We start from the raw sequence: 23095 nt of genomic DNA, 5'->3' as shown, positions 1-23095 counted from the left end.
TGTTGAACGCAAGTCCTTACTTTGGCGTGGCTACCTTGGTGAAGTAAACAGGACGTTCATGCTCCCTTCTAAGAACCTGGGGCGTACTCCCTCACCGACTTCCCTGGAGATGTTCCTCAACAAAGCCAGCCTGTCCGCTGGTGAGAGGACAGGCTGTGCAGGCGTCTTTCGATGTCGCTGTGGTAGGTGCGCATCGGCAAGCGCTTTGCCACCTCTGTCTTTTACGCCGATAAAAATCCCCTAGGTGATGAACCACTCCTTATACATGGTGTCTCGTTGATGTTCATTGCCATACCTTCCACAAGCCATCCCTAAGCATTCCTTGAAGCTTGCTGCCAAAACTCAGACTGGAGAATGCGGCACATCCTTCTAGAAAGACCCGTTGATGGTTGCCAAGGCCCACAGTAGAGCTGAAGATTTTGTTTCGTCGTTGGGATACGGCAACCCGAGAAGTAATGGAAGCATGTTTTATCCGCAGAAAACGGCCACAATGTATAAGCCAGCCTTCCTTGTTGCTGGCTGACGAAGAGGTTCTGTTTCTAGACAATTCTTGATCTGTGCTTGAGGTAAACTAAGCAGGGGGAAGTCTCGTTTTGATTGGACTTCACCACGTCTCAAATGATCAGCTAAAGAGTCACCCCTTGAAGGTGCTTGTGCAAGTGCTGTCTGCTCTGTAATGTCACATGAGTTTGATGCATAAATTTTGGGTTCTTTTCAGTAAAAGTGTAGTTGCGAGTCGGCGCTCGTCGGTGGTGTCTTTCATGCTTTTGCCTGTTGTGCGCTGCACCACCCACAATGGACTTTTACCAACTTGCCCAGCTGTCCATCCTTCTGCGAAGCCGCGAGAAAGAAATGGGCGAGGTGCGTTTTGCAAAAGCACAGTAGCTGATGGTTGTGAATGAAAGGGGCTGGATTCCAAGAGAAGACAAGTGCTGCATTGGCCGAGGAGGGGCTGATGCCTGTGGGCTGCTGCTGCTGCAGCTGGAAAGCACACAGGCCTGAACACACTTGATGCTAAGAGGCAGGATGTGCACTTCTTCCCCCCTTGCTGGAAATCAACTTTTTTTAGAAGTTTGGTCTTCCCAGCCGTTGTTGTTATTAGGGGCTGTTATTATTGGCAGTAAAAAAACAAAAATTGAAGGAACAGATGTTGCTAGCTGTGGCATCTGCCATCGAAACCTGAGCTGCGGGATAAAAGGACAGGGAGAAGGAAAGGAAAGTGATAGAAGGGTTGCTGCTGGGGGGGAGGAGGAGGAGTGGCCAGCACAGATGGGTGGCCCTGCAGATATGTCGTCTTCCCCACGATGACTTGGGAGGCGTGGCTGGGCTCATCATCTGTAGCCGGTGTGGCGGAACCACCATCGGCTGTCGTCACCCTGGGCGGAGCCAGGGCAGTGTCCTCAGAAGTGGCCGGCATGGAGGGCACCAAGTGGTGGAATGATGGGTCCTGCTGAGGCCCTACATCTGGCATGGGATTGACATGCCTCCGTTGCGTTGAGCAGAGTGACCTCGTAATTCTCTGAGTGACGCCTGCAGCCAACCCTTTTGGAGAGCCAGTGAAATTCCCGACAAATGCAGGTTGCCTCGCCACAAAGTTTGGTGCGCCTGCGGAAATGTTCTCATGTTCCGCAGCCAGTGCCCTAATCGGATCATCATTATCATCATCAGCCTGACTACACCCACTGCAGGGCCAAGGCCTCTCCCATGTCTCTCCAATTAACCCTGTCCTTTGCTAGTTACCGCCACTGTATCCCCGCAAACTTCTTAATATCATCCGCCCACATAACTTTCTGCCGTCCCCTGCTACGTTTGCTTTCTCTTGGAATCCACTCCATTACCCTTAAAGGGATACTGAGGTGGTTTTCGAATCAGCTAATTTTTTAGGGTATTGAAGTAGTGTCATTGCTGATCACGTCTGTGAAATTATTTTTTCGATTTTGGCCAAAACAGTGGCGCAATCACCAATTAAAAACGCGATGTTTAAATCTCCCGCGCCCCGCGCGACCGCAGGAGAGGAGAACAGCGGAGAGGGAAACCTCTTCCATGTCGGGCAACGTGACGTCACGTTGAGGAGGCGGGGGTGCTTCGGCGCACCCGAGAGAGCTTTCAGCGCGCGTTGTTTCTCGTGCTGCGTGCGTTGTTTCTCGTACTGCGTGCGTTGGGACGTACAAAGCGTGTCAGCCGACCTTGAGAATCAGATTCAACACGAGGTACTACTCTGCTTTCGTGTCCACGAACAACTACGGCTGCGACTGTATCGTCTTCCACTGTTTTCCGCAAGATCATACGCTCGCAGCGCAAGCGCTCGCTGCTGTGGCGAAGAATTCAAGCCGACCAAAGCAAGCGTACTCTGCTCGAAGCACTTTCGTGAGACCGGCTACATGTAGAGCTTGTCCCTAATGTGATCTCTGGAGACTTCTGTCGCGGCTGAACCATGACGCAGTTCCTTTCATTTCCTCACGCATGAAAGGCGTGTCACCATTTCGAAGAAGCGCCTCTTCTAAAAGTAGAAACATGCTCACTAAGCCCCTGCAGAAACCTAATAGAGGCTCAAGCATGAGTTGCTCTTGTCAGCTTAGGTGCGGCCAGACTACCTGAGGCGTGCTCAGCAAGGCTCGGTTAGAGATTTTATACTCGGTTTGACCTGTCCAAGCAAGCAAGCAAAGCAAAACACAATAAAGCAATGCAAGCAAGCATCGAAACTCTTCATATGCGGCATCTCGTTTAATCGTAGCTAAGCGATTAAAATGAAAGCGTTCGATGTTCTTATTTCGGATGCAAATTTAACAGAGAAATGAATGCCAACCACGTTTTTGCAAAAAAACACCATGTCTCGCAACCTTAGTCGCTTTCTTCATCAAGTTGTGGCAGCGAACGAGTTGCAGGTAGCTTGGCTTTTAAACACACATATAATTGGCCACTACTTCACTGAACCTAAACTGCAAATCTAGGAAGGGCGAACGTTTCCGAGGCCGCGATTAATATTTTCTGGCATCTGCTGAACGCGCCAAGAGTGAAGCAGCAGCCTTGTGCGCGTATTTAGCTTGATTTCCAGCGCACAATTATTCCTTCAATATCCTGTGGTCACATGCCTCGCAGTGCTTGGCCACTGCGCTTCGCTAATTTTGACATCAGCTTTGTGCTGCTTCATCGTTTTCTTGAAGTACTTTCTTGCCCCAACCTACGCCGGGTAGTGAGAATAGGATTTTTTGTACACAGCGCTTTGGGCCTTTTCTTTAGGATGACGCTCTTTCGGGCGAGCCAGAAGGCGTCCGGTGGTGGTTATTGACTTGAGTATTGTTCGCACCCCTTCCTTTCCGAGAATACCAGCCGAGGTTGTGCTGGCACCTTTTACGCATGGTCTGCATACGTGTCATTCACGCTAGCGTATGCTTGTGCTAGGGGTAGAATTTTTTGCTCATGTCTTTTTTGCTTTCAGGTGATACGTGGAATGAACAAACTGTAGTATCTTTTTCTTTGGAAGTCAGTAAAAAAATAATCGCCATATTCGCTTTTACAACGCCACGGAAAGCTGCGATCTGCACTCAGCGCAGCGCCGGATCCGCATCGGCAGCTTCTCCAGTCCTCAAAGTGACGTCACGACCTCTCTTGACCAATCACGGGCGGTAGCGCGCCGCGCGGCGTGCCCCGCGGCACAGGCCGCATATTTCTGCTAAAAAAGGCAATTCGCGCTTGTTTTTGCCTTATTTGGATGCGATATTCGAGCACACAGCATGAAAAACTATAGGACGCCGCTGCCAGCCGGATTTTCAAAAAAAGTGCTTCAGTCTCCCTTTAAGGACCAGCGGTTATCTTGCCTGGGCATTACATGCCCTGCCCAAGCCGACTTCTTCCTTTTGATTTCAACTAGGATGTCATTAATCCGCATTTGTTCCCTCACCCACTCCGCCCTCTTCCGATCTCTTAATGTTACACCTATCATTTTCCTTTCCATAGCTCGCTGCGTTGTCCTTAACTTAAGCTGAACCCTCTTTGTTAGCCTCCACGTTTCTGCCCCATAGGTGAGTACCGGTAGGATACAGCTGTTATATACTTTTCTCTTCATGGATATTGGTAAGCTACAATTCATGACCTGAGAGAACCTGCCATACGCGCTCCACCCCATTCTTATTCTTCTAGTTATTTCCCTCTCATGATCCGGATCTGCGGTTACTACCTGCCCTAAGTACACATATTCTATTACTACTTCCAGCACCTCACTACCAATTGCGAACTGCTGTTCCCTTGCTAGGCTGTTGAACATTACTTTGGTTTTCTGTATGTTAATTCTTAGCCCCACCGTTCTACTCTGCCTGTCTAGCTGATTGATCATGCTTTGCAGTTCTTGTCCTGAGTGGCTTAGCAAGGCAATGTCATCAGCGAATCGCAAATTACTCAGGTATTCTCCATTAACTCTTATCCCCAACTCTTCCCATTCCAGTCCCCGGAATACCTCCTGTAAGCAGGCAGCGAAGAGCATTGGCGAGATCGTGTCTCCCTGCCTGACACCTTTCCGTATTGGAATTTTATTGCTGACTTTATGGAGAACTATAGTAGCTGTGCAATCGTTATAAACATCTTCCAATATTTTCACATAGCACTCTTCCACACCCTGATTCCGCAATGCCTGCATGACAGCTGATGTTTCCACTGAGTCGAATGCTTTCTCGTAATCAATGAAGGCTATATATAGGGGTTGGTTATATTCTGCGCATTTCTCTATCACCTGATTGATAGTGTGAATGTGGTCTATTGTCGAGTATCCTTTACGAAAGCCTGCCTGATCATTTGGTTGTCTAAAGTCCAAGGTTGTCCTGATTCTATTAGCGATTACCTTAGTAAATACCTTGTAGGCTACGGACAATAAGCTGATCGGTCTGTAATTCTTCAAGTCCTTGACGTCTCCTTTCTTATGAATTAAGATAATGTTAGCGTTCTTCCAAGCTTCTGGTACTCTCGAGGTCACAATGCATTGCATATACAGGGTGGCTAGTTTTTGTAGCACAATCTCTCCTCCGTCCTTCAACAAATCTGCTGTTACCTGATCCTCACCAGCTGCTTTCCCTCTTTGCATTGCTCCTAAGGCTTTCTTTACTTCCTCCTTCGTTACTGGCAGGATGTCCCATTGCTGTGCTCGACTGCCTCCCTCAGTAACTTGATGATTACATTCGCTACTGTATAGATTTGTGTAGAACTCTTCGGCTAATTCAACTATCTTATCCACATTGCTGATGACATTGCCTTGTTTGTCTTTTAGCGCATACATCTGGTTTTTACCTATGCCCAGTTTTCTCCTCACTGATTTTAGGCTACCTCCATTCCTTAGAGCATGCTCGATTTTCTCCATGTTAAACTTTCTTATGTCGGCTACCTTGCGCTTATTTATTAACTTACATAGCTCTGCTAGTTCTATCCTGTCTGTGGAGTTAGACGTCCTCATGCTTTGACGTTTCTTAATCAGATCTTTAGTCTCCTGAGATAGCTTGTTGGTATCCTGTCGAACCATCCTACCACCTACTTCTGCGGCGCACTCTGTAACGATAGCTGTAAGATTATCATTGATTGTTTCAACACTACGGTCGTCGTCTTCAGTTAAAGCGGAAAATCTGTTTTGCAGCGACATTCTGAATTCCTCTACCTTCCCTCTTAATGCTAACTCGTTAATAGCCTTTCGATTCACCAGTTTCCTCCGTTCCCTCTTCAAATCTAAGCTAATACGAGACCTTACCATTCTGTGGTCGCTGCAACGTACCTTACCGAGGACATCCACATCCTCTACGATGCCAGGGTGTGCACACAGTATGAAGTCTATTTCATTTTTAGTTTCACCATTGGGGCTCTTCCACGTCCACTTCCTGTTTGCTCGTTTGTGGAAGAAGGTATTCATAATCCGTAAATTATTTCTATCTGCGAACTCTACTAATAACTCTCCCCTATTGTTCCTAGAACTTATGCCATAGTCACCTACCGCCTTGTCTCCAGCCTGCTTTTTACCTACCTTTGCATTAAAGTTGCCCATCAGTACAGTGTACTGTGATTTTACTTTGGTCATTGCCGATTCCACATCCTCATAGAAGCTTTCAACTATCTGGTCATCATGGCTTGATGTAGGCGCGTAGGCCTGCACCACCTTCAGCTTGTACCTCTTATTAAGCCTAATTACGATAGCTGCCACTCTCTCGTTAATACTGTAAAACTCCTCGATGTTGCCAGCTATATCCTGATTTATGAGAAATCCCACACCTAGTTCTCGCCTATCTGCTAATCCACGATAGCACAGTACATGCCCGCCCTTTAGTACTGTATACGCCTCATCTGACCTCCTAACCTCACTGAGCCCTATGACATCCCATTTAATACGGGCTAATTCCTCCAGCAGCACTGCTAAGCTAGCCTCACTTGATAAGGTTCTTGCATTAAACGTTGCCAGGTTCAGTTTCCAATGGCGGCCTGTCCGGAGCCAGAGATTCTTAGCAGCCTCCGCTGCGTCACAGATCTGACCGCCGCCTTGGTCAGTTGCTCCGCAGCTGCTGGGGACTGAGGGCCGAGGGTTAATTGGTTTGTTCATAGAAGGTTGTGGCCAAGTACTGCACCAGGGTGGCCAATCCTGTTCTGATGAGGAAGTGCGTTGTCGGCTCTGGTCACCGAAATCAGGCCGCACTCCAAGCCTGGTTATGCAATTCCATCGACACGCGGAGTTTTTTTTTTTTTTTTTATCCGGTAGAGAATTGCGCGGCACCGGGATTCGAACCCCGGTCCTCTTGCACGCGAGGCGGATGCTCTACCTCTACGCCATCGCTGCTTCTGCCACTAATCGGATGCAGCAGGTCAAAAGCCGTCCTCAGCTGTCATCCAAGCGTAAGCTTGGCTTGAGTTTGCTGCATTAATTATGGAGTATTGGGTTAAGAGGAACCTTGAAAGACAGTGTGCAATGCTTCCCTTTTTTAAATTTGCGCAATGCCACTCCTGGACTATTCTCATAGCGTGTCTCTTGGTGGCATGGCGCGCTAGTGGCTTGTTGGGTGCCATTCCACTGCCGAAATTCTCGGGTGAGGTAAATTGAGGGCCGTTGTCACTGGCGACCATCTTCAGAATGCCACATGTTGCAGACATGGAGCGCAGCTCTGGGATCATAGTGGCTGAAGTTAACATTCAGACGTGGTGAGCTGCAAGCCATTTCATGGCTGCAGCAGCCACATTGAGGCAGCAGTTCCCACAGACCGGGCCTGCAAAGTTGAGGTGAAGAACTGACCAGGGAGTTTGAGGCCCCAGTCCATGTTAGCGTACGTGCCGCCGGTCTTGCCTTGCCATGAGACTGATGCGTATGGGATCCAGCCGCACACTGGTGAAGACCTGGCCGCCAGAAATGACTGCGGTTTGGTGCTTTGTTCCAGGATGATACAACAACTTGTACTTATAAGCACCCATTATGAGGCACCAACACAACATTTGTGGGGGGTAAAATAGGCAGAATTTGATGGTCTGGTCCCGTTATACCCAGAAGAGACTTGTGGTTTATTGAAGTGACCACCTCCTATCCACGAACATACTGATGGAAGTAAGTCATAGTGAAGACTATTATAAGACCTTGCTTGTCAAGTTGTGAGTAGTTTCATTCCAACTTTCCTAACGTTCTGGAAGCATAGGCGTCTGGAACTTCTTAACCGCAGTCATCTGACGGAGCAAGAACTGCCCCAAGTCCGTATGGTGATGCGTCACATGACAGAAAAATTGTCTTGTTCTCGCAGTGCTGCAGAATCGGCGCGGCAGTGAGCATGTCTGAGTTTGTACAAAGTCAACTGATGTCCGGATGTCCACTTTCAACTGACCTTTTTGTCAAGCAGTAGGTGCAGACTTTCGGCAATCGTAGTTCGGTTCCTGATGAACTGGCAGTAGGGCGCTTGCAGGCTTCAATGGTAGTGCGAACCTTTGGTGGGCCCTCAGGGGAGGTCCAGAACCCCAGGCACTCAAGCTTGGGTGCACTTGGCTCTGTTTGCTTTCAAGCCAGACTGTTGGAGACACCCCAGTACAGAGGCAACTGAACAGAAATGTTTGGTTTATGTTTCTCCAGTTGCATGCTGACGGTGTCGTCATTCAGTGCCATCCAAGTGGGCGACACAGAGGCACCGAATGGCAGATACTTCACCTTGTAGAGACCCCTGACAGTAGGGACGGTCAGTGTGGCACACACAGCTGTCAATATGTTTGTGTGAGATCTATTTTCGTCAAAATCTTGCCCCCACGCAGCGTTGCGAGTTTCTCATTTGCCATAGGTAGAGGGTATGAAGCGGACTGAACGTTCACGGTGCGATGATAATCTCCGCAAATAGCGTTTTTCTTCCGAGTAACAACCATTGGTGTTGCCCAAGAGAAAGCCTGTGGTGGTCCCAGGATGTCTTGGTCTTACAGCTTCACCCGGACGCTTTCACGCCTCACGAACGGCATGTGTAGGCACTTCAGGAACTTTGGACGCCCCTCCGCCTGGAGCGTATCCTGGAAAACGTTGCTGTACTTAGTGTTGAGACCTCATGCAGGCCACACACTTCAGTGCCCAATGGCATGGACCGGTCTGCTGTCCTAGCAAGCAGTTCCTCCAGTCACCCTTAGCGGAAGCTTGGCTGTCCTTGCTATGGTTGCGACCGCCACCAATGTCTTCCCGGAGGCAGCAACCTCTCACCTTACCACACGCAATGTCCTCCTTCTCGGTGGCCAGCAACTTAACTGGCCATAACACATGGTCAGTAGCTTTGCTGATGAGCAAGAACGCAGCGCCATTGTCGACCTCCATCACAGGTGGCATGCCGTCTAAGAAGAGTTGCATGGCAAATGTTGGTATGACACCAGTGGGCATGTACCAGTGGCGTGTACCAAGTTCATGCTTAAGCAGCACAGAAAACAGGACAAAAGGGAGACAGGAGATTACTCAAGCACTGACTAACAGATGGTTATTTTAGTCTCGGAAAAGTATATAAAGGCGCAGGACACTGCGAAGAAGAAGAAAAAAAAGAGAACAAAGACTAAAACCTAAAGAAAATCAATCTGCACTTGGGTATCATAGTCTAATCATGACATCCCTGCAGGGAGGCGTCTGCAGCATGCAGACGTTGGTGAGTGGCGACACCACGGGGTTAACCCGAGCATCCGCAGGGACATCCCCGCAGGGACATCCCCGCAGGGGGATGATGGTAAACAATGCGTCACCACGGACCCGAGCATCCGCGCTTAGCCGTGTGTAGCATCGCCGTGTCCGGGGAAAAGGGGATCCTGGTGGTTGAGCCGATGCCGAGCGTTGTGGGTTTCTACGTGGACAAAGGCCACCACCCACCGCGGGTTCGAGCTTCGCGCGAGCCAAGGGCCCCGATCAGCCGTCACCACACACACACTGGGACACCGACGCGGCGCACTCAACCTCCGCTGGGAGGAGAGCGATTCGCCGCAAAGAAATAGGCCTCCAAGTTCACAAAGGAGACGTTTATTCACGTCATCCTTCAGCAGTACACATACACTCAATCGTCACCCCGTCCCGGGGGCGCGCGAGGAGCAAGGCTCCGCTGCGCGCACGAAGCGACTCGAGCAATGCGCGCCGCTAGCACGCCGCTGCAGGAGAATGTCCCCGCGGCAGTGCTGTGATCTCTCTCTCGTGTCGACCGTTGGGCCGGTTGCGAGAGAGAGTGGGCATTCAACGCAAGGTACGCCTGTCAGAGGTCGCTGGACCCCGCTGGACAGGCTCGAGCCGCTGCAGGTCAGAGGAGACGTGCGGGCGAGTTCGAGTAAGCACTGGTCCGAACGGCAAAGGCCGGCACGGACAAAACAGTAGCGTACGCACCTTACGCTGTCTCGGAGGGATCTCTCTCTCTGGGCCCCGCTCGGACGGTCGCGCGGTGCGCGGCTGCCCAAAGCGGGTCCCAAATTCCCGCCAAAAGGCGCCAATGGCAAAGGCCCTTGGGGAACCGGGGCGGAGCTGTGGCTAAATGACAGTGATTAGTCACCCAGCCGCCTCTCCACCGCCGGAGGCGGGAGCAAGGGAAAGAGGAGAAACAACGCGGGAGGCCGGAACAGCCGCGCAAAGGCGACGGCGGAAAGCCAGGATTCCCACATTCCCCTCTCCTTAAATGCCCTCCTACCCATCGGCAAAGCACGCAGCCAAAATAAAGAAATCAATACACAAAAAAAAATAAGCTACACTTCAGTTCCAAAATAAAGAAATGAATACACACACAAAAAAAAACTAGCTACACTTCAGTTCCAAAAGAAAGAAATGAATACACACACAAAAAAAAACTAGCTACACTTCAGTTCCAGCCAGAACAAAACAAAAACACACAAACAAAGCAAAAACAAAGGCAAACAACACTTGCATACGCTTCAGTAAATCAAAACAGCTTGCAGATTATATACACGGTTCACAAGGAGATGTGAATAGAACTGTACAGCTATGTTACAGGTGGATGTCAGCCTCAAAGTTCGATGGCGCGGCCCAGTGGGCCGGTCGGCGACTCACCGCTTGCAGACTTCAAGTTGAACGGGTTGGGAGGGCCGACGACTGATGCGGTCTTCTTTCCGTTGATGTAGGGTGCGTTGATGACGACGGGGCCGCGGCAGGGCACTGACCTCGCGCCCTTGGACACGACATCACGTTCGGGCACAAGACAGTTAGTGCCCCCCCTTCACGCCGGCTGAAACGGGCGAGGACGTTCGGCGGCGTCCTGATGTGTAACCTTGGCCACAGCGAGGGGTCCTTCTCATCCTCGCGCTCACGCAGAAGCACACAACGGCACATCTCACGGGCGTCGCCTTGGCTCATGGTTACGCGCGCACACAGCCACAGCCACCAACACACATACACCGGCCCGTGCGCGGACGCCGGTCGGCGACAACGATCCCCTCATCAGAAGCGTCCAGAGATGCCGCGGCGAGAGTCAAAGGGTGCACTTTCCGCCCCCCATCGCCCCAAACGCCCTGCCAACTTCCCCTCCATACGGGCCGCACAAAACTCACGCACCGCGACACACGGCTCCTTAACGAGCCAACCACCCACAGTCGGGCCGGAAATGACAAAAGGCGCGCCGTACAAACGACACCTAATCCAATCTATTCCTTCTAGAAGATAAGAGCAAGCACGAGCGGGCTGAAGTTTGCCTATGTACAAGTCTGGTAAAAAAAAAACTGAACGCCAATGCTGACGCATGTTGCCTATGTACAATCTCGGTACGTTAGAACGAAAACAGACGTACAAGCAGGAAACGAAAGTGGCTAGAAACTGACCCAAGCAAAACAAATAAATAAACTGATAAACACACAAGGCTGGAACTGAGCATGCTGCAAAAACAAAACAAAAAAAATAACACGCCGTGCTTCACCTGGGTAGGGCCTGACGAGAAAGCTCGCCAGCTAGCTGAGGCTGCGTGCCTTTGGTTGCGGAAAAGTCCGTCATCTGGCATCAATCACACCGGTGACCGTCGCCTCAGATTGTACCGGTGCTCCGTACGCTTGCGTTCCGCAGCACCAGTTGTGCCTTTGCGCTTGCCTTTGATACCAATGGGTACCGGCGCAAGCTCGTCAGACCGTGACGCGTAGGCCTTCAGGTCTGCGATGTGGGCACGGCTGGTTTTCCCCGTAAGGGGATCCTCCAGCAGGTACGCGAGTGGCGACCAGACTCTGACCACTCGGTACGGACCAAGCCACTTAGGAGCGAGCGAGGCTGACAACCCCTTGCTCGCATCGCTAAGAACGTGGTTGCGCTTCAGGACAAGATCACCCACCTGAAAAGTCAGGCGGCGGTGCTTGCGGTCATATTGAGCGTTGGGGGCCAGTTGTGGGTTTCTACGTGGACACAGGCCACCACCCACCGCGGGTTCGAGCTTCGCGCGAGCCAAGGGCCCCGATCAGCCGTCACCACACACACACTGGGACACCGACGCGGCGCACTCAACCTCCGCTGGGAGGAGAGCGATTCGCCGCAAAGAAATAGGCCTCCAAGTTCACAAAGGAGACGTTTATTCACGTCGTCCTTCAGCAGTACACATACACTCAATCGTCACCCCGTCCCGGGGGCGCGCGAGGAGCAAGGCTCCGCTGCGCGCACGAAGCGACTCGAGCAATGCGCGCCGCTAGCACGCCGCTGCAGGAGAATGTCCCCGCGGCAGTGCTGTGATCTCTCTCTCGTGTCGACCGTTGGGCCGGTTGCGAGAGAGAGTGGGCATTCAACGCAAGGTACGCCTGTCAGAGGTCGCTGGACCCCGCTGGACAGGCTCGAGCCGCTGCAGGTCAGAGGACACGTGCGGGCGAGTTCGAGTAAGCACTGGTCCGAACGGCAAAGGCCGGCACGGACAAAACAGTAGCGTACGCACCTTACGCTGTCTCGGAGGGATCTCTCTCTCTGGGCCCCGCTCGGACGGTCGCGCGGTGCGCGGCCGCCCAGCGGATCCCGACTTCCCGCCAAAAGGCGCCAATGGCAAAGGCCCTTGGGGAACCGGGGCGGAGCTGTGGCTAAATGACAGTGATTAGTCACCCAGCCGCCTCTCCACCGCCGGAGGCGGGAGCAAGGGAAAGAGGAGAAACAACGCGGGAGGCCGGAACAGCCGCGCAAAGGCGACGGCGGAAAGCCAGGATTCCCACAGCGTTTGGACCCTTAAGGCCCCTCGGCGGAGGCAACACACCACTTTGGCCCCAGCTTCCTGTAGACGGCACCTCCGGCCTGACCCGACCGGGGGAAATCGGCAGTCGCCTTTTCCTGTCCTCCCCTCTATCTTTCACTTTCCTATTTCCTTTCTTACAACTTTCCTGTATCCTCCTCTCTTCTTCGTTTTTTTCTCTTTTTCCTGGCAGCGAGGGTTAACCGTGTGTGACCAACTACCCTGAGTTGAGTCATATTAGGTTATAGTTAAGGTGTACAGCTGGCGTTGGCAGGACTTGCTTTCAAGTTCCTGTCGCGTCCCCTTGTTGGACTCCATGGTGGGTGGCTGGCACCATGACCGAAAAACATCAATTTTTTATGGCTCTCCCCCTTTCCAAACATGATCGCTCTCTCAAAAGAGGGCGAACGAGGCAACAGATTTTTTCCAGAAAAAGAAACCGTCATTCACAAAGTTTCACGTAATTCACAGCAACTGTGAAGAAAAACAAGCACGAATTATATCCCCATTTCTTGTCACTAAATGCTTAACAGATACCTTAGGGCCTGGCTACAAGGTATCAAAAATGGCCAGCGGCGACCTACTTCTTGAACTACGCGAGAGCATCCAGTGCTCAAAACTCTCAAACATCGATTCCATAGGGGACATCTCTGTCTCCTTAACTCCCCACCGATCCCTCAACACAGTCAAAGGCGTGATCTCAGAGGCTGACTTTATCCACCTAACAGAAAATGAAATGCTTCAAGGACTATCAGAACAAAATGTAATTGAAGTCCACAGGATCAAAATCCGCAAAGATAACAAGGAAATAGACACCAAACACATGGTCCTCACATTTAACACCAGTAGCTTGCCCGAAACAATCGATGTCGGATACTTAAAAGTCAACGTAAGGCATTACATACCCAATCCCCGTCGCTGTTTCAACTGCCAGAAGTTTGGCCATGGCTCACAGAGCTGCCGCGGCCGCAAAACCTGCGCGAAATGCGCATCAAAGGACCACCAGTCTGAGGAATGCGACGCAGCACTACGCTGCGCAAACTGCGAAGGCGACCACGCTGCGTACTCCAGGGCGTGTCCGTCCTGGAAAAAGGAGAAAGAAATCATTACCATTAAGACCAAAGAAAACATTCCATTCAAAGAAGCCAGAAGGCGTTTTGCACTTAACAATTCATTCTCCTTCACAGCGAAACCCAACTTCGCTGATGTGGTGCGCGGGGGCGTAGCACCACACAGCGCTCCGGCACCTGCCGCGGCCATTCCCACCGCGCCTGTGGCAGTGCCATCAACGCCCCAGGCAGAGACAGCCAAGGCTGCTCTGCTTACTACAAGCCAGGGAATGCCGGCCCATGGGCCAGCATCCCGCAGGACTTATCCCCGTCGGGGGAGGCCTGACACTAACACATCCGCGGCTTCGCGGTCCTCCAGCACCTCTGGTGAGGTGATGGATACAACTACCAGTCTGCCCGCTTTGCAGCGGCGAAATCGCTCTCATGAGCGAAGAAAAGACCGGACCCCGATAACGGGCCCAGAAGACAAGTAAATCCTTTCAGTTCTCATCCAAAAACATAAACATGACTTTCCTACTTCAGTGGAATTGTAGAGGATTGCTTAGGAATTACAATGACATAACACATTTTCTTGGGTCAATGCTTCCTGTTGCTTTGTGTCTTCAGGAAACCAACCTCGGTCCACAACATACAAATATCCTGAGACATTATAAAACATTCCGACGCGATCGCGAGCATGCCAACAGACTCTCAGGAGGCGTCGCAATTGTCACTCAGAGCGGTGTCCCTGCAAAAAAAATAAATCTTAACACAAAACTGGAAGCGGTTGCGGTCAGCGTCGTTAGCTACAAAACCATAACGATATGTTCTGTATATCTTCCCCCGCACATGACATTAACAATACAAGATTTAGAAGGCCTGATAAATGAACTACCGGAGCCATTCCTGGTAGTTGGTGATTTTAACGCTCACTCACCGTTCTGGGGAAGCGAACGCTGTGACTCGAGGGGCCAAATAATAGAAGATTTTATCCTCTCAAATAATATCTGTCTTTTAAATACAGGAAAAGCGACATATTGTTGCCCAAGCTCGGGAGGGATGAGCTCCCTCGATCTAGCTTTCTCATCGCATCTAATTTAACGATTTTAAATGGGATGTCATTGACAACCCCTATGGCAGTGATCACCTTCCAGTACGAATTAGTTTAACATCTGCACCACAAATCATACCAACAAAACCGCGACGTTGGAAGCTTCATCTCGCTGACTGGTCACTTTTTAGAGCTAACGCAACTTTAGAAAATATAGTTTTAGATAATTTAAGCATCGACGAGATAAACGAATTGTTCACAAATTGTATCGTAACTGCCGCACAGTTAGCTATTCCGCAGTCTTCAGGAGTGGTGTCGCAAAACCGCAAAGTGTGGTGGACAAAAGACTGCAAGGAAGCAAAAAAACAACAAAATAGAGCTTGGGGTAAGTTTCGAAGGTATCCGACACATCAGAACCTCTTAAATTTTAAAAAGGCGAGAGCTAAAGCTCGGTACGTTCGCCGCAGTGTTGAGAAAGCCGCATGGCAGAGATATGTTTCATCCATCAACAGTTCAACTACATCAAAAAAGATGTGGGAACAGGTGCGTAAATTAGACGGCAAATTCTCTCCCTTTACAGTACCATTTCTAACAGCCCCTGGAACACAAACAAGTCTAGATGAACAGGCTGACATACTAGGACAACATTTCTCTGACGTTTCAAGCTCTTCACACTACACACAGTCATTCTTGAAACACAAAAACACAACTGAAAAGCAGAAACTTCCAACGACTGGCAGTACAAATGAAACATATAATACATTATTTACAGTTCAGGAGATCCAAAACGTACTGCCCTCCGGTAAACAGACAGCACCTGGCCCGGATGATGTACATTATCAAATGCTTGCCCACCTGTCTGAAGCTGCTGTAGCAGGACTTCTTCAATTTTTCAACAAGATGTGGATGTCCGGAAAGATGCCGGAGGCTTGGAAAAAAGCAGTTATCGTACCGTTCTTAAAACCTGGAAAGCCGCCCACCTCCCCAAATAGTTAACAGGCCCATAGTTCTTACAAGTTGTATAGCAAATTCATTTGAAAGTGTGCTCAACGTTAGGCTAATGTTCATTTTTGAATCACGCGAACTCCTTGACATCCTCCAGTGCGGATTTAAAAAAGGATGTTCGACAACTGACCACCTCGTCCGCTTAGAAAACACAGTCCGAGAGGCGTTCATACATCAACAACACTGTCTGGCAGTCTTCTTTGACATGGAGAAGGCGTACGATACCACATGGAGATATGGGATTCTACACGACTTGGCAGATCTTGGCATCCGGGGTAGGATGTTGAACAGCCTGAAGGATTTCCTGTCAGACCGGTTTTTTCAGGTGCGCCTGGGTGCAACCCTTTCGAAGAGCTTTGTCGAGGAGAATGGGGTACCGGAGGGCTGTATCCTAAGTACTACTCTTTTTGTCGTGGAAATGAATACCATAGCGAAAATAATTCCCAACTCCATTATGTATTCCGTGTATGTCGACGACCTTCAGATTGCTTGCACGTCCTCCAGCCTGTCAACGTGTGAGAGGCAGGTACAACTCACTATAAACAAGTTAGCAATCTGGGCAGACAAAAATGGGTTCAAGTTCTCTTCACAGAAAACAGTTGCTGTTACTTTCTCGCTTAAAAGAGGCTTGCAGATCGATCCCAACTTACACCTAAATGGAACCACACTACCGGTAAAACAAGAACATAAATTTTTAGGAATAACATTTGATAAAAAACTGACATTTCTGCCGCACATAAACAACTTGAAAGTAAAAGCCTCCCGTGCAATGAATATCCTTAAAGTACTCTCAAGGAAACGCTGGGGATCGGACAGAGCATGCCTACTTCATATCTACCGTTCTGTAGTGCGCTCATGTCTAGATTATGGGAGTATAGTGTACGGCTCGGCAAGGCCTTCATATCTAAAAAGATTAGATCCAGTTCATAATCTAGGTGTCCGCCTTTCTTGCGAAGCATATAGAACATCTCCGGTAATGAGCCTTCATGTTGAAGCAAATGAGCCATCACTAGAAGATAGAAGACAAGCACTTACATGTTCATACATTCTTAGAATTAGGTCGCGAACAAAACACGTGTGTTATTCAATCGTCACAACATGCCCTTCTCGAATAATATTTACAAATAAGCCCCAAGCAACCAGGCCTTTGCTAATGCGATTTGAGGAGATCTGCCGAGAACTTGACTTATCAGAAACACTACCAAATGTCGCAGAACGTTGTGACGCATTTGCCCCTTGGTACAGTTTTCCGTCGGTGTGTGATATAAGTCTTACACAGTTCAACAAGAGACAAACTCCAGCAGAACACATCATACAAGAGTTCCTTACACTACAGGAAAAATACGATAGCTACACGGAGTTCTACACAGACGGATCGAAAACTACAGGTTATGTTGGAAGTGCAGTAGTGGAAGGGAACTGGGAAAAAATAGTAAGACTTCCTCAGTGTGCATCAGTTTTTACAGCCGAGTGTTATGCTGTGTTTCTTGCTACGGAGAAAATAATAAGCAAGAACATCGAAAACAGTATTATATACACAGACTCCCTCAGTATACTGAAAGCACTACACTCCAGAAATGCAGTCGTGCCATCAATAGGTGATGTCATACATAACATAACAAGGATCGTAACACAAGGGCATAACATAAAATTATGTTGGGTTCCAAGCCATGTTGGAATCGATGGTAACGAGAGAGCGGACGCATGCGCTGCTGAAGCCCACAACAAGGAAATACAAAAAATAAGCATGTCACATAATGATTGCACAAAGCTAGTTCAGAGCAGACTGAGAAACAAATGGCAGAGCACATGGAATAGTCAGATAAAAAACAAGCTGCACTTAATAAAACCAATATTAGGAGAATGGAAATCATGCACACATCAGGAACGCTTTTTGAAGTTATTTTATGTCGTTTACGTATTGGACACACACACCTTACCCACAACTTCCTACTAACAAAACAAGACAAACCTACCTGTGAAAAATGCGGAGATGAACTCACAGTAACTCATATTTTAATCTCATGCATAGAACTTGAAACACTGAGACACAAGTTTTTTACCCCGTTTTACAACCAACACATCCCTTTTCATCCGTCATTGATTTTAGGTGAAGAAGCTCTTATTGATAAGCCAAGCGTTTTTAACTTTTTAAAAGAAGCCAACTTACTCTCGAAACTCTGAATAATGGTCAGTTTTTTACAACTTGCGAATTTTTTTTTGAACCACACCTCAGCCACCCTCTCGTCGTGAGAAGACGGCTGTGGTCACTATTCTATCGGTTGGGGACCTCGAGACCCTTGCACAGCCAAGGATGGCTGCTGAGGTTGCCAACCCTTTTTAAAGCTTTTACCATGTCTCTTTTAAAATTTTGTCATATTTTTACTATGTCGCATGAATTAACTTTTTAGGCCCTTTACACCGCCGTTCATTTAGACTTTAGTATAACAGCTATTTAAAAAAATTTTCCATACCCTGAGTTTGGCGCATGATAGCCTTAGTTGCTTATGCGCCATTAAACCCAACTCAACTCAACTCAACTCTAATCATGACATCTTTTTCAGTGTAATTAGAAGACTATCTTTCATAGTGGATGGCACTCTCCTGGACCGTACACAGTTTCCAAGAAAGCCTAACTCCTTATCTACCACATTCGTAGATGGTGGAGCAACACACTCATCTGCTTCCTTCCTGATCACATAGGCTCCCACAAATTCAGTCAGGGTGATTACTTACATGGGGAAGCATTCATTGCACTCTCTGCAATGCAAAGCCAAGTTGGATGCGACCCCGCTCCTTTTTTCACTGCTCTGCGATGTTCGAACGAATGCTTGTGTCGTCTCCCATCTCCATTTTTTTTTATTTACACTCATAGTTTTTCAGCGCAACAACACACGGCCAAAGAACAGAAGCAGGAAGAGGAGGAGGACGAACACAGCGCTGACTGTCAGCTGCTTATTCAGGGACGCACACACAGCTTAAATACACTCAGACCAGCGCAGGCGCACACCGTGCAAGGTAAACAGGGAAAAAAGAGAAAAGACTCGCTTTACGTCTATTGCAAAAACTTTGATAGGAACATCTTTTCTGCAGTATACAGAAGAACTGAAGTATCGCTGACACATTCTGACCCTGCTCTCTGAATGTAATATGCCTCTATCGTTTCACGGGTTGTTTTTGATGTGCCTGTGCTCAGAATCCTCACTCCCGAAAGCGCCGGTGTGCAATCCTTGCGAGTAGCGCAGTGCTCGACAAGGCTGGCACCTTCCCCATTCCTTGTGCGTGCTCCCTGAGCCGGTCGTTGACGCAGTGCCCAGTTTGCCCGATGTACGACCTGCCACGCGTCCAGGGGATGTCGTGCACAACGCCTGTGGCGCATTCCGCAAAGCGGTTCACGTGGCTCTTTTTACACCCAGGTTTTTTGTCTTCACCTGTGATGCCAACTGGCCAACTGGCCAAGCTTCCGAGGGGCTGAGAAGACCAACAGCACATTGGTGGTCCTGTTTGTCCTGTTTTCGGCGCTGCTTTAGCATGAAATGTTACCAGTTTGTCCAGTTTTCCATTCACGTACAAAGTGTGCAGTTATTCCTCACCAGTGGATGGGCTCGCATGCAGCTTTACTTGATGGTTGTTCTGCAAGAACTTGTTTCACTTCAACGTGTTCTGCTTTACTCTGCAAGCCTTTTTGCTGTGTCCTTTCTTTTGGCAATAATTGCAAGTCATGCTCTTCATCCGGCACATAGAAGCAGCGTGCTTTCCAGAACAGCGGAAACAAAACAGAGTGTAATGCGAGTCATATTATTTGCCTTGCATCGCCGCAGCGCGCCGCCAGAACTTGTGCCATGTCTGCTGACGGCGTTTGCAAGTCAGCCTGTTCCTGCTGCACTGGCTCTGTTGCTAAAGCTAGGTCCCTTTGCAAGGAGACACTGAGGAGTCCAGACACCATGCACCAGTCTGTCACGAAGCGTCACGTCGAGTGGCAGCATTGTTCAAGTGGTGCTGCTAGAGAATTGCAGATGTGGATCGGAGCTGATCCTGAGCTTGGACCAAAATGACAGCTCTGTCGCTTACTGCGGAACTGTCGGGGGGAATCGGAGCCCTCCTCAGCCAGGCATCTGATGGGCTCAGGACAGGAGCAACAGGGACGCGGTTAGTGGAGACACTCAAGCCACGATCCAGACCACTGCTGGGGGAAGACTTGCGGGGTTGTATCGGCTGAGGAACACACTTGCCAGGTACCGAGAGTGCCACCGGTCATAACAGCAGGTAGCCGAAAATTGGGTGGGCAGATGACAATGTCTCCTATTCTTTGTGCGATAAGATGCACTGTGGTAAGAGCAGCTTAAGTTAAAGTGTAGAAAAAGGCTCAAGTGCAATCCTGAGGCAGTCCTTATGAAGGGCACTCTTATGCCAAAAAGGATTTACCATGGGAGCGAGGCTAACAAAACACTGCATTCCTAGCTTCATGACTGTAGAGAAGCCTGTGGGATGGTGCGTAACGTACGCTTCAGAGGGACTGCAGAGAATGAAACTCCGGCTCAGTTTAGCAGCTTCTGTCTGACCGCAAGCAAGAACTGTTCGGAAATTGCCATCATAGCAGAAGTGATTGGGTCGATGTTGCCGACGACACTCTCTCACCTTGCAAACCAGACCTCAGGGAAAGAACATCTCCAGGGTACTTAACGCACGACATCCAGTCTAGCCTCGAGTATAGCAGTTAGAGAATGTGAATTGAGTGCTCTTGTTAATTAACGTTTGTCCTTCTGCTTAGCCAGCTCCCAGCGTCTCCCTTTTTTTACATGTGCTGGGCTCTGTGCATGGCTGCATCACATATACAGGCACTGTTCAAAAAACTTAAAATGGTGGCTGCAACCTTTTTTCGCATTTGTATATATGATATGGCTATCCCTGGAATTTTGAAAATAAACAGTGCACTAAAGAAACTTGCAAAATTCTGAAGCTTCATCAAATCTGAGGGTCAAGCACACATGGCCACATATTATATACAGTAGAATCTCGCTAGAGTAAACTGGGATATAGTAAAAACTTCCGTGTAGCTAAGTGAAACTGCAATTCCATTTTGCCTCCCACAGACTGTACCTTTTGTTTCGGTTGTGCCTTCACTGTGTCACACATCATTTAATTGTTGCCTCTTAAATAACTCTGAGGCTGCAGAAAATGGCGCCGTGGTTACGCAAAGCTTCTGTTTTCACATGAATTCTACCGTGTTGTAATCGTAGCCGCATTGTATTTTCCCAAATGCAGCACCTGCTGTAGACGTAAACAGAATTGAAAACGTAATAACATGAAATCTGATAACAAAGAATAATTATCACTTAAAGGGACAATAAGAGCAGGATGGACAGCATTCGTGGGTGTTTTTTTTATAAACCAACACTGCGTTTATTAAGTAGCCGGTCTCTAAGGATACTAGAGAGCATCGTTAAAGTCATGCCATCACAAACAACTGTTAGAGTAAAAGCCCTGATGTAGTAAAGATTTTTGCTGCTTCGAGTCACTTTACTATCGTCGTCATCAGCCTGATTACACCCACTGCAGGGCAAAGGTTTCCCCCCATGTCTCACCAATTAGCCCTGTCCTGCGCCCCCTGCTACACTTGCCTTCTCTTGGAATCCACTCCGTTACCCTTAAGGACCAGCGGTTATCTTGCCTTCGCATTACATGCCCTGCCCAAGCCCATTTCTTCCTCTTGATTTCAACTAAGATGTCATTAACCTGCGTTTGTTCCCTCACCCACTCCGCCCTCTTCCGATCTCTTAAGAACGTTACATCTATCATTTTCCTTTCCATAGCTCGCTGCGTTGTTCTTAACTTAAGCTGAACCCTCTTTGTTAGCCTCCACGTTTCTGCCCCATAGGTGAGTACCGGTAGGATACAGCTGTTGTATACTTTTCTCTTCAGGGATATTGGTATGCTACCATTCATGATCTGAGAGAACCTGCCATATGCGCTCCACCCCATTCTTATTCTTCTAGTTATTTCCCTCTCATGATCCGGATCTGCGGTCACTATCTGCCCTAAGTAGACATATTCCCTTACTACTTCCAGCACCTAGATTCCAATCGCGAACTGCTGTTCCCTTGCTAGACTGTTGAACATTACTTTGGTTTTCTGCATGTTAATTTTTAGCCCCACCGTTCTGCTCTGCCTAATTCATTGATCATGCTTTCCAGTTCATGTCCTGAGTGACTTAGCAAGGCAATGTCATCAGCGAATTGCAGATTACTCAGGTACGTCAGAAAACAGGCGGTGAATACCATTGACGGGATCATGTCTCCCTGCCTCACACCCTTCCTTATTGGAATTTTATTGCTGACTTTATGAAGGACTATGGTAGCTATGCAGTTGCTATATATATCTTCCAGTATTTTCACATAAGGCTATTCTATACCCAATGTCTACATGACTACTGAGGTTTCCACTGAGTCAAATGCTTTCTCATAATAAATGAAGGCTATATATAGGGGTTGGTTATATTTTGCGAATTTTTCCATCGCCTGATTGATAGTGTAAATATGATCTATTGTCGAGTATCCTTTACGAAAGCCTGCCTGATCATTTGGTTGACTGAAGTCCAAGGTTGTCCTGGCACTAAAAGCGATTACCTTAGTAAATACCTTGTAGGAGACGGACAATAAGCTGATCGGTCTGTAATTCTTCAAGTTCTTGACGTTTTCTTTCTTATGAATTAAGATAATGTTAGTGTTCTTCCAAGCTTCTAGGTCATAAGGTATTGTGTACACAGGTTGGCTAGTTTTTCTAGCACAATCTCCTCTCGATAATGCAACAAATCTGCTGTTATCTGATCCTCACCAGCTGCTTTCCCTCTCTGCATTTCTCCCAAGGCTTTCTTTACTTCTCTCCTTTGTTACTGGCGGGATGTCCCATTGCTGTGCTCGACTGCCTCTCTGAGTAACATTCTGATTGCAGTCGTTACTGTATAGGTTTGTGTAGAACTCCTCGGCTACTCCAACTATCTCAACCATATTGCTAATGGCACTGCCCTCTTTGTCTCTTATCGCATACATCTGGTTTTTACCAACGCCCAGTTTCCTCTTCACCACTTTTAGGCTATCTCTATTCTTTCTCTAGAGCATGCTCGATTCTCGCCATATTAAACTTCCTGATGTCGACTATTTTGCGCTCATTCAGCAACTTCGACAGATCTGCAAGTTCTGTTCTGCCTGTAGGGTTTCTTGAACATTAAGATGTCTGTCTCGCTTAAAGCTGAGTATCTGTTCTGCAGTGAAATCCTGAATTGCTGTACTTTCCCTCTTACCACTAACTTATTAATGCACTTCCGCTTCACTAGTTTCCTCCGTTCCCTCTTCAAA

The 23095-nt window shown here is 48.6% G+C and overlaps 2 protein-coding genes across 3 annotated transcripts in view; both read left to right on the top strand.

Annotated features, from left to right (window-relative positions):
- The window catches only part of rngo (DNA damage inducible 1 homolog rngo), a 92513-nt gene that overhangs the window by 33219 nt on the left and 36199 nt on the right, over nt 1–23095 (top strand). The gene's annotated exons all lie outside the window — the stretch shown is intronic.
- LOC149325695 (uncharacterized) lies at nt 1852–21198 on the top strand. The gene has a single exon (XM_089563485.1). The coding sequence runs from the start codon at nt 13201–13203 to the stop codon at nt 14176–14178; it is 978 nt and encodes a 325-aa protein (XP_089419611.1). The 5' UTR covers nt 1852–13200; the 3' UTR covers nt 14179–21198.

This window comes from Amblyomma mixtum, chromosome 10, assembly GCF_055824585.1.
Source record: "Amblyomma mixtum isolate Tamu chromosome 10, ASM5582458v1, whole genome shotgun sequence".
Classification (NCBI taxonomy): domain Eukaryota; kingdom Metazoa; phylum Arthropoda; class Arachnida; order Ixodida; family Ixodidae; genus Amblyomma; species Amblyomma mixtum.
The sequence above is the reverse complement of the archived record's forward strand: the minus strand, read 5'-3'. Positions and strand labels throughout refer to the sequence as shown.

Bases quoted from the DNA above. Each gene is read 5' to 3' on its own strand.
- LOC149325695 (XM_089563485.1), top strand. From the start codon at position 13,201: ATGGCCAGCGGCGACCTACTTCTTGAACTACGCGAGAGCATCCAGTGC.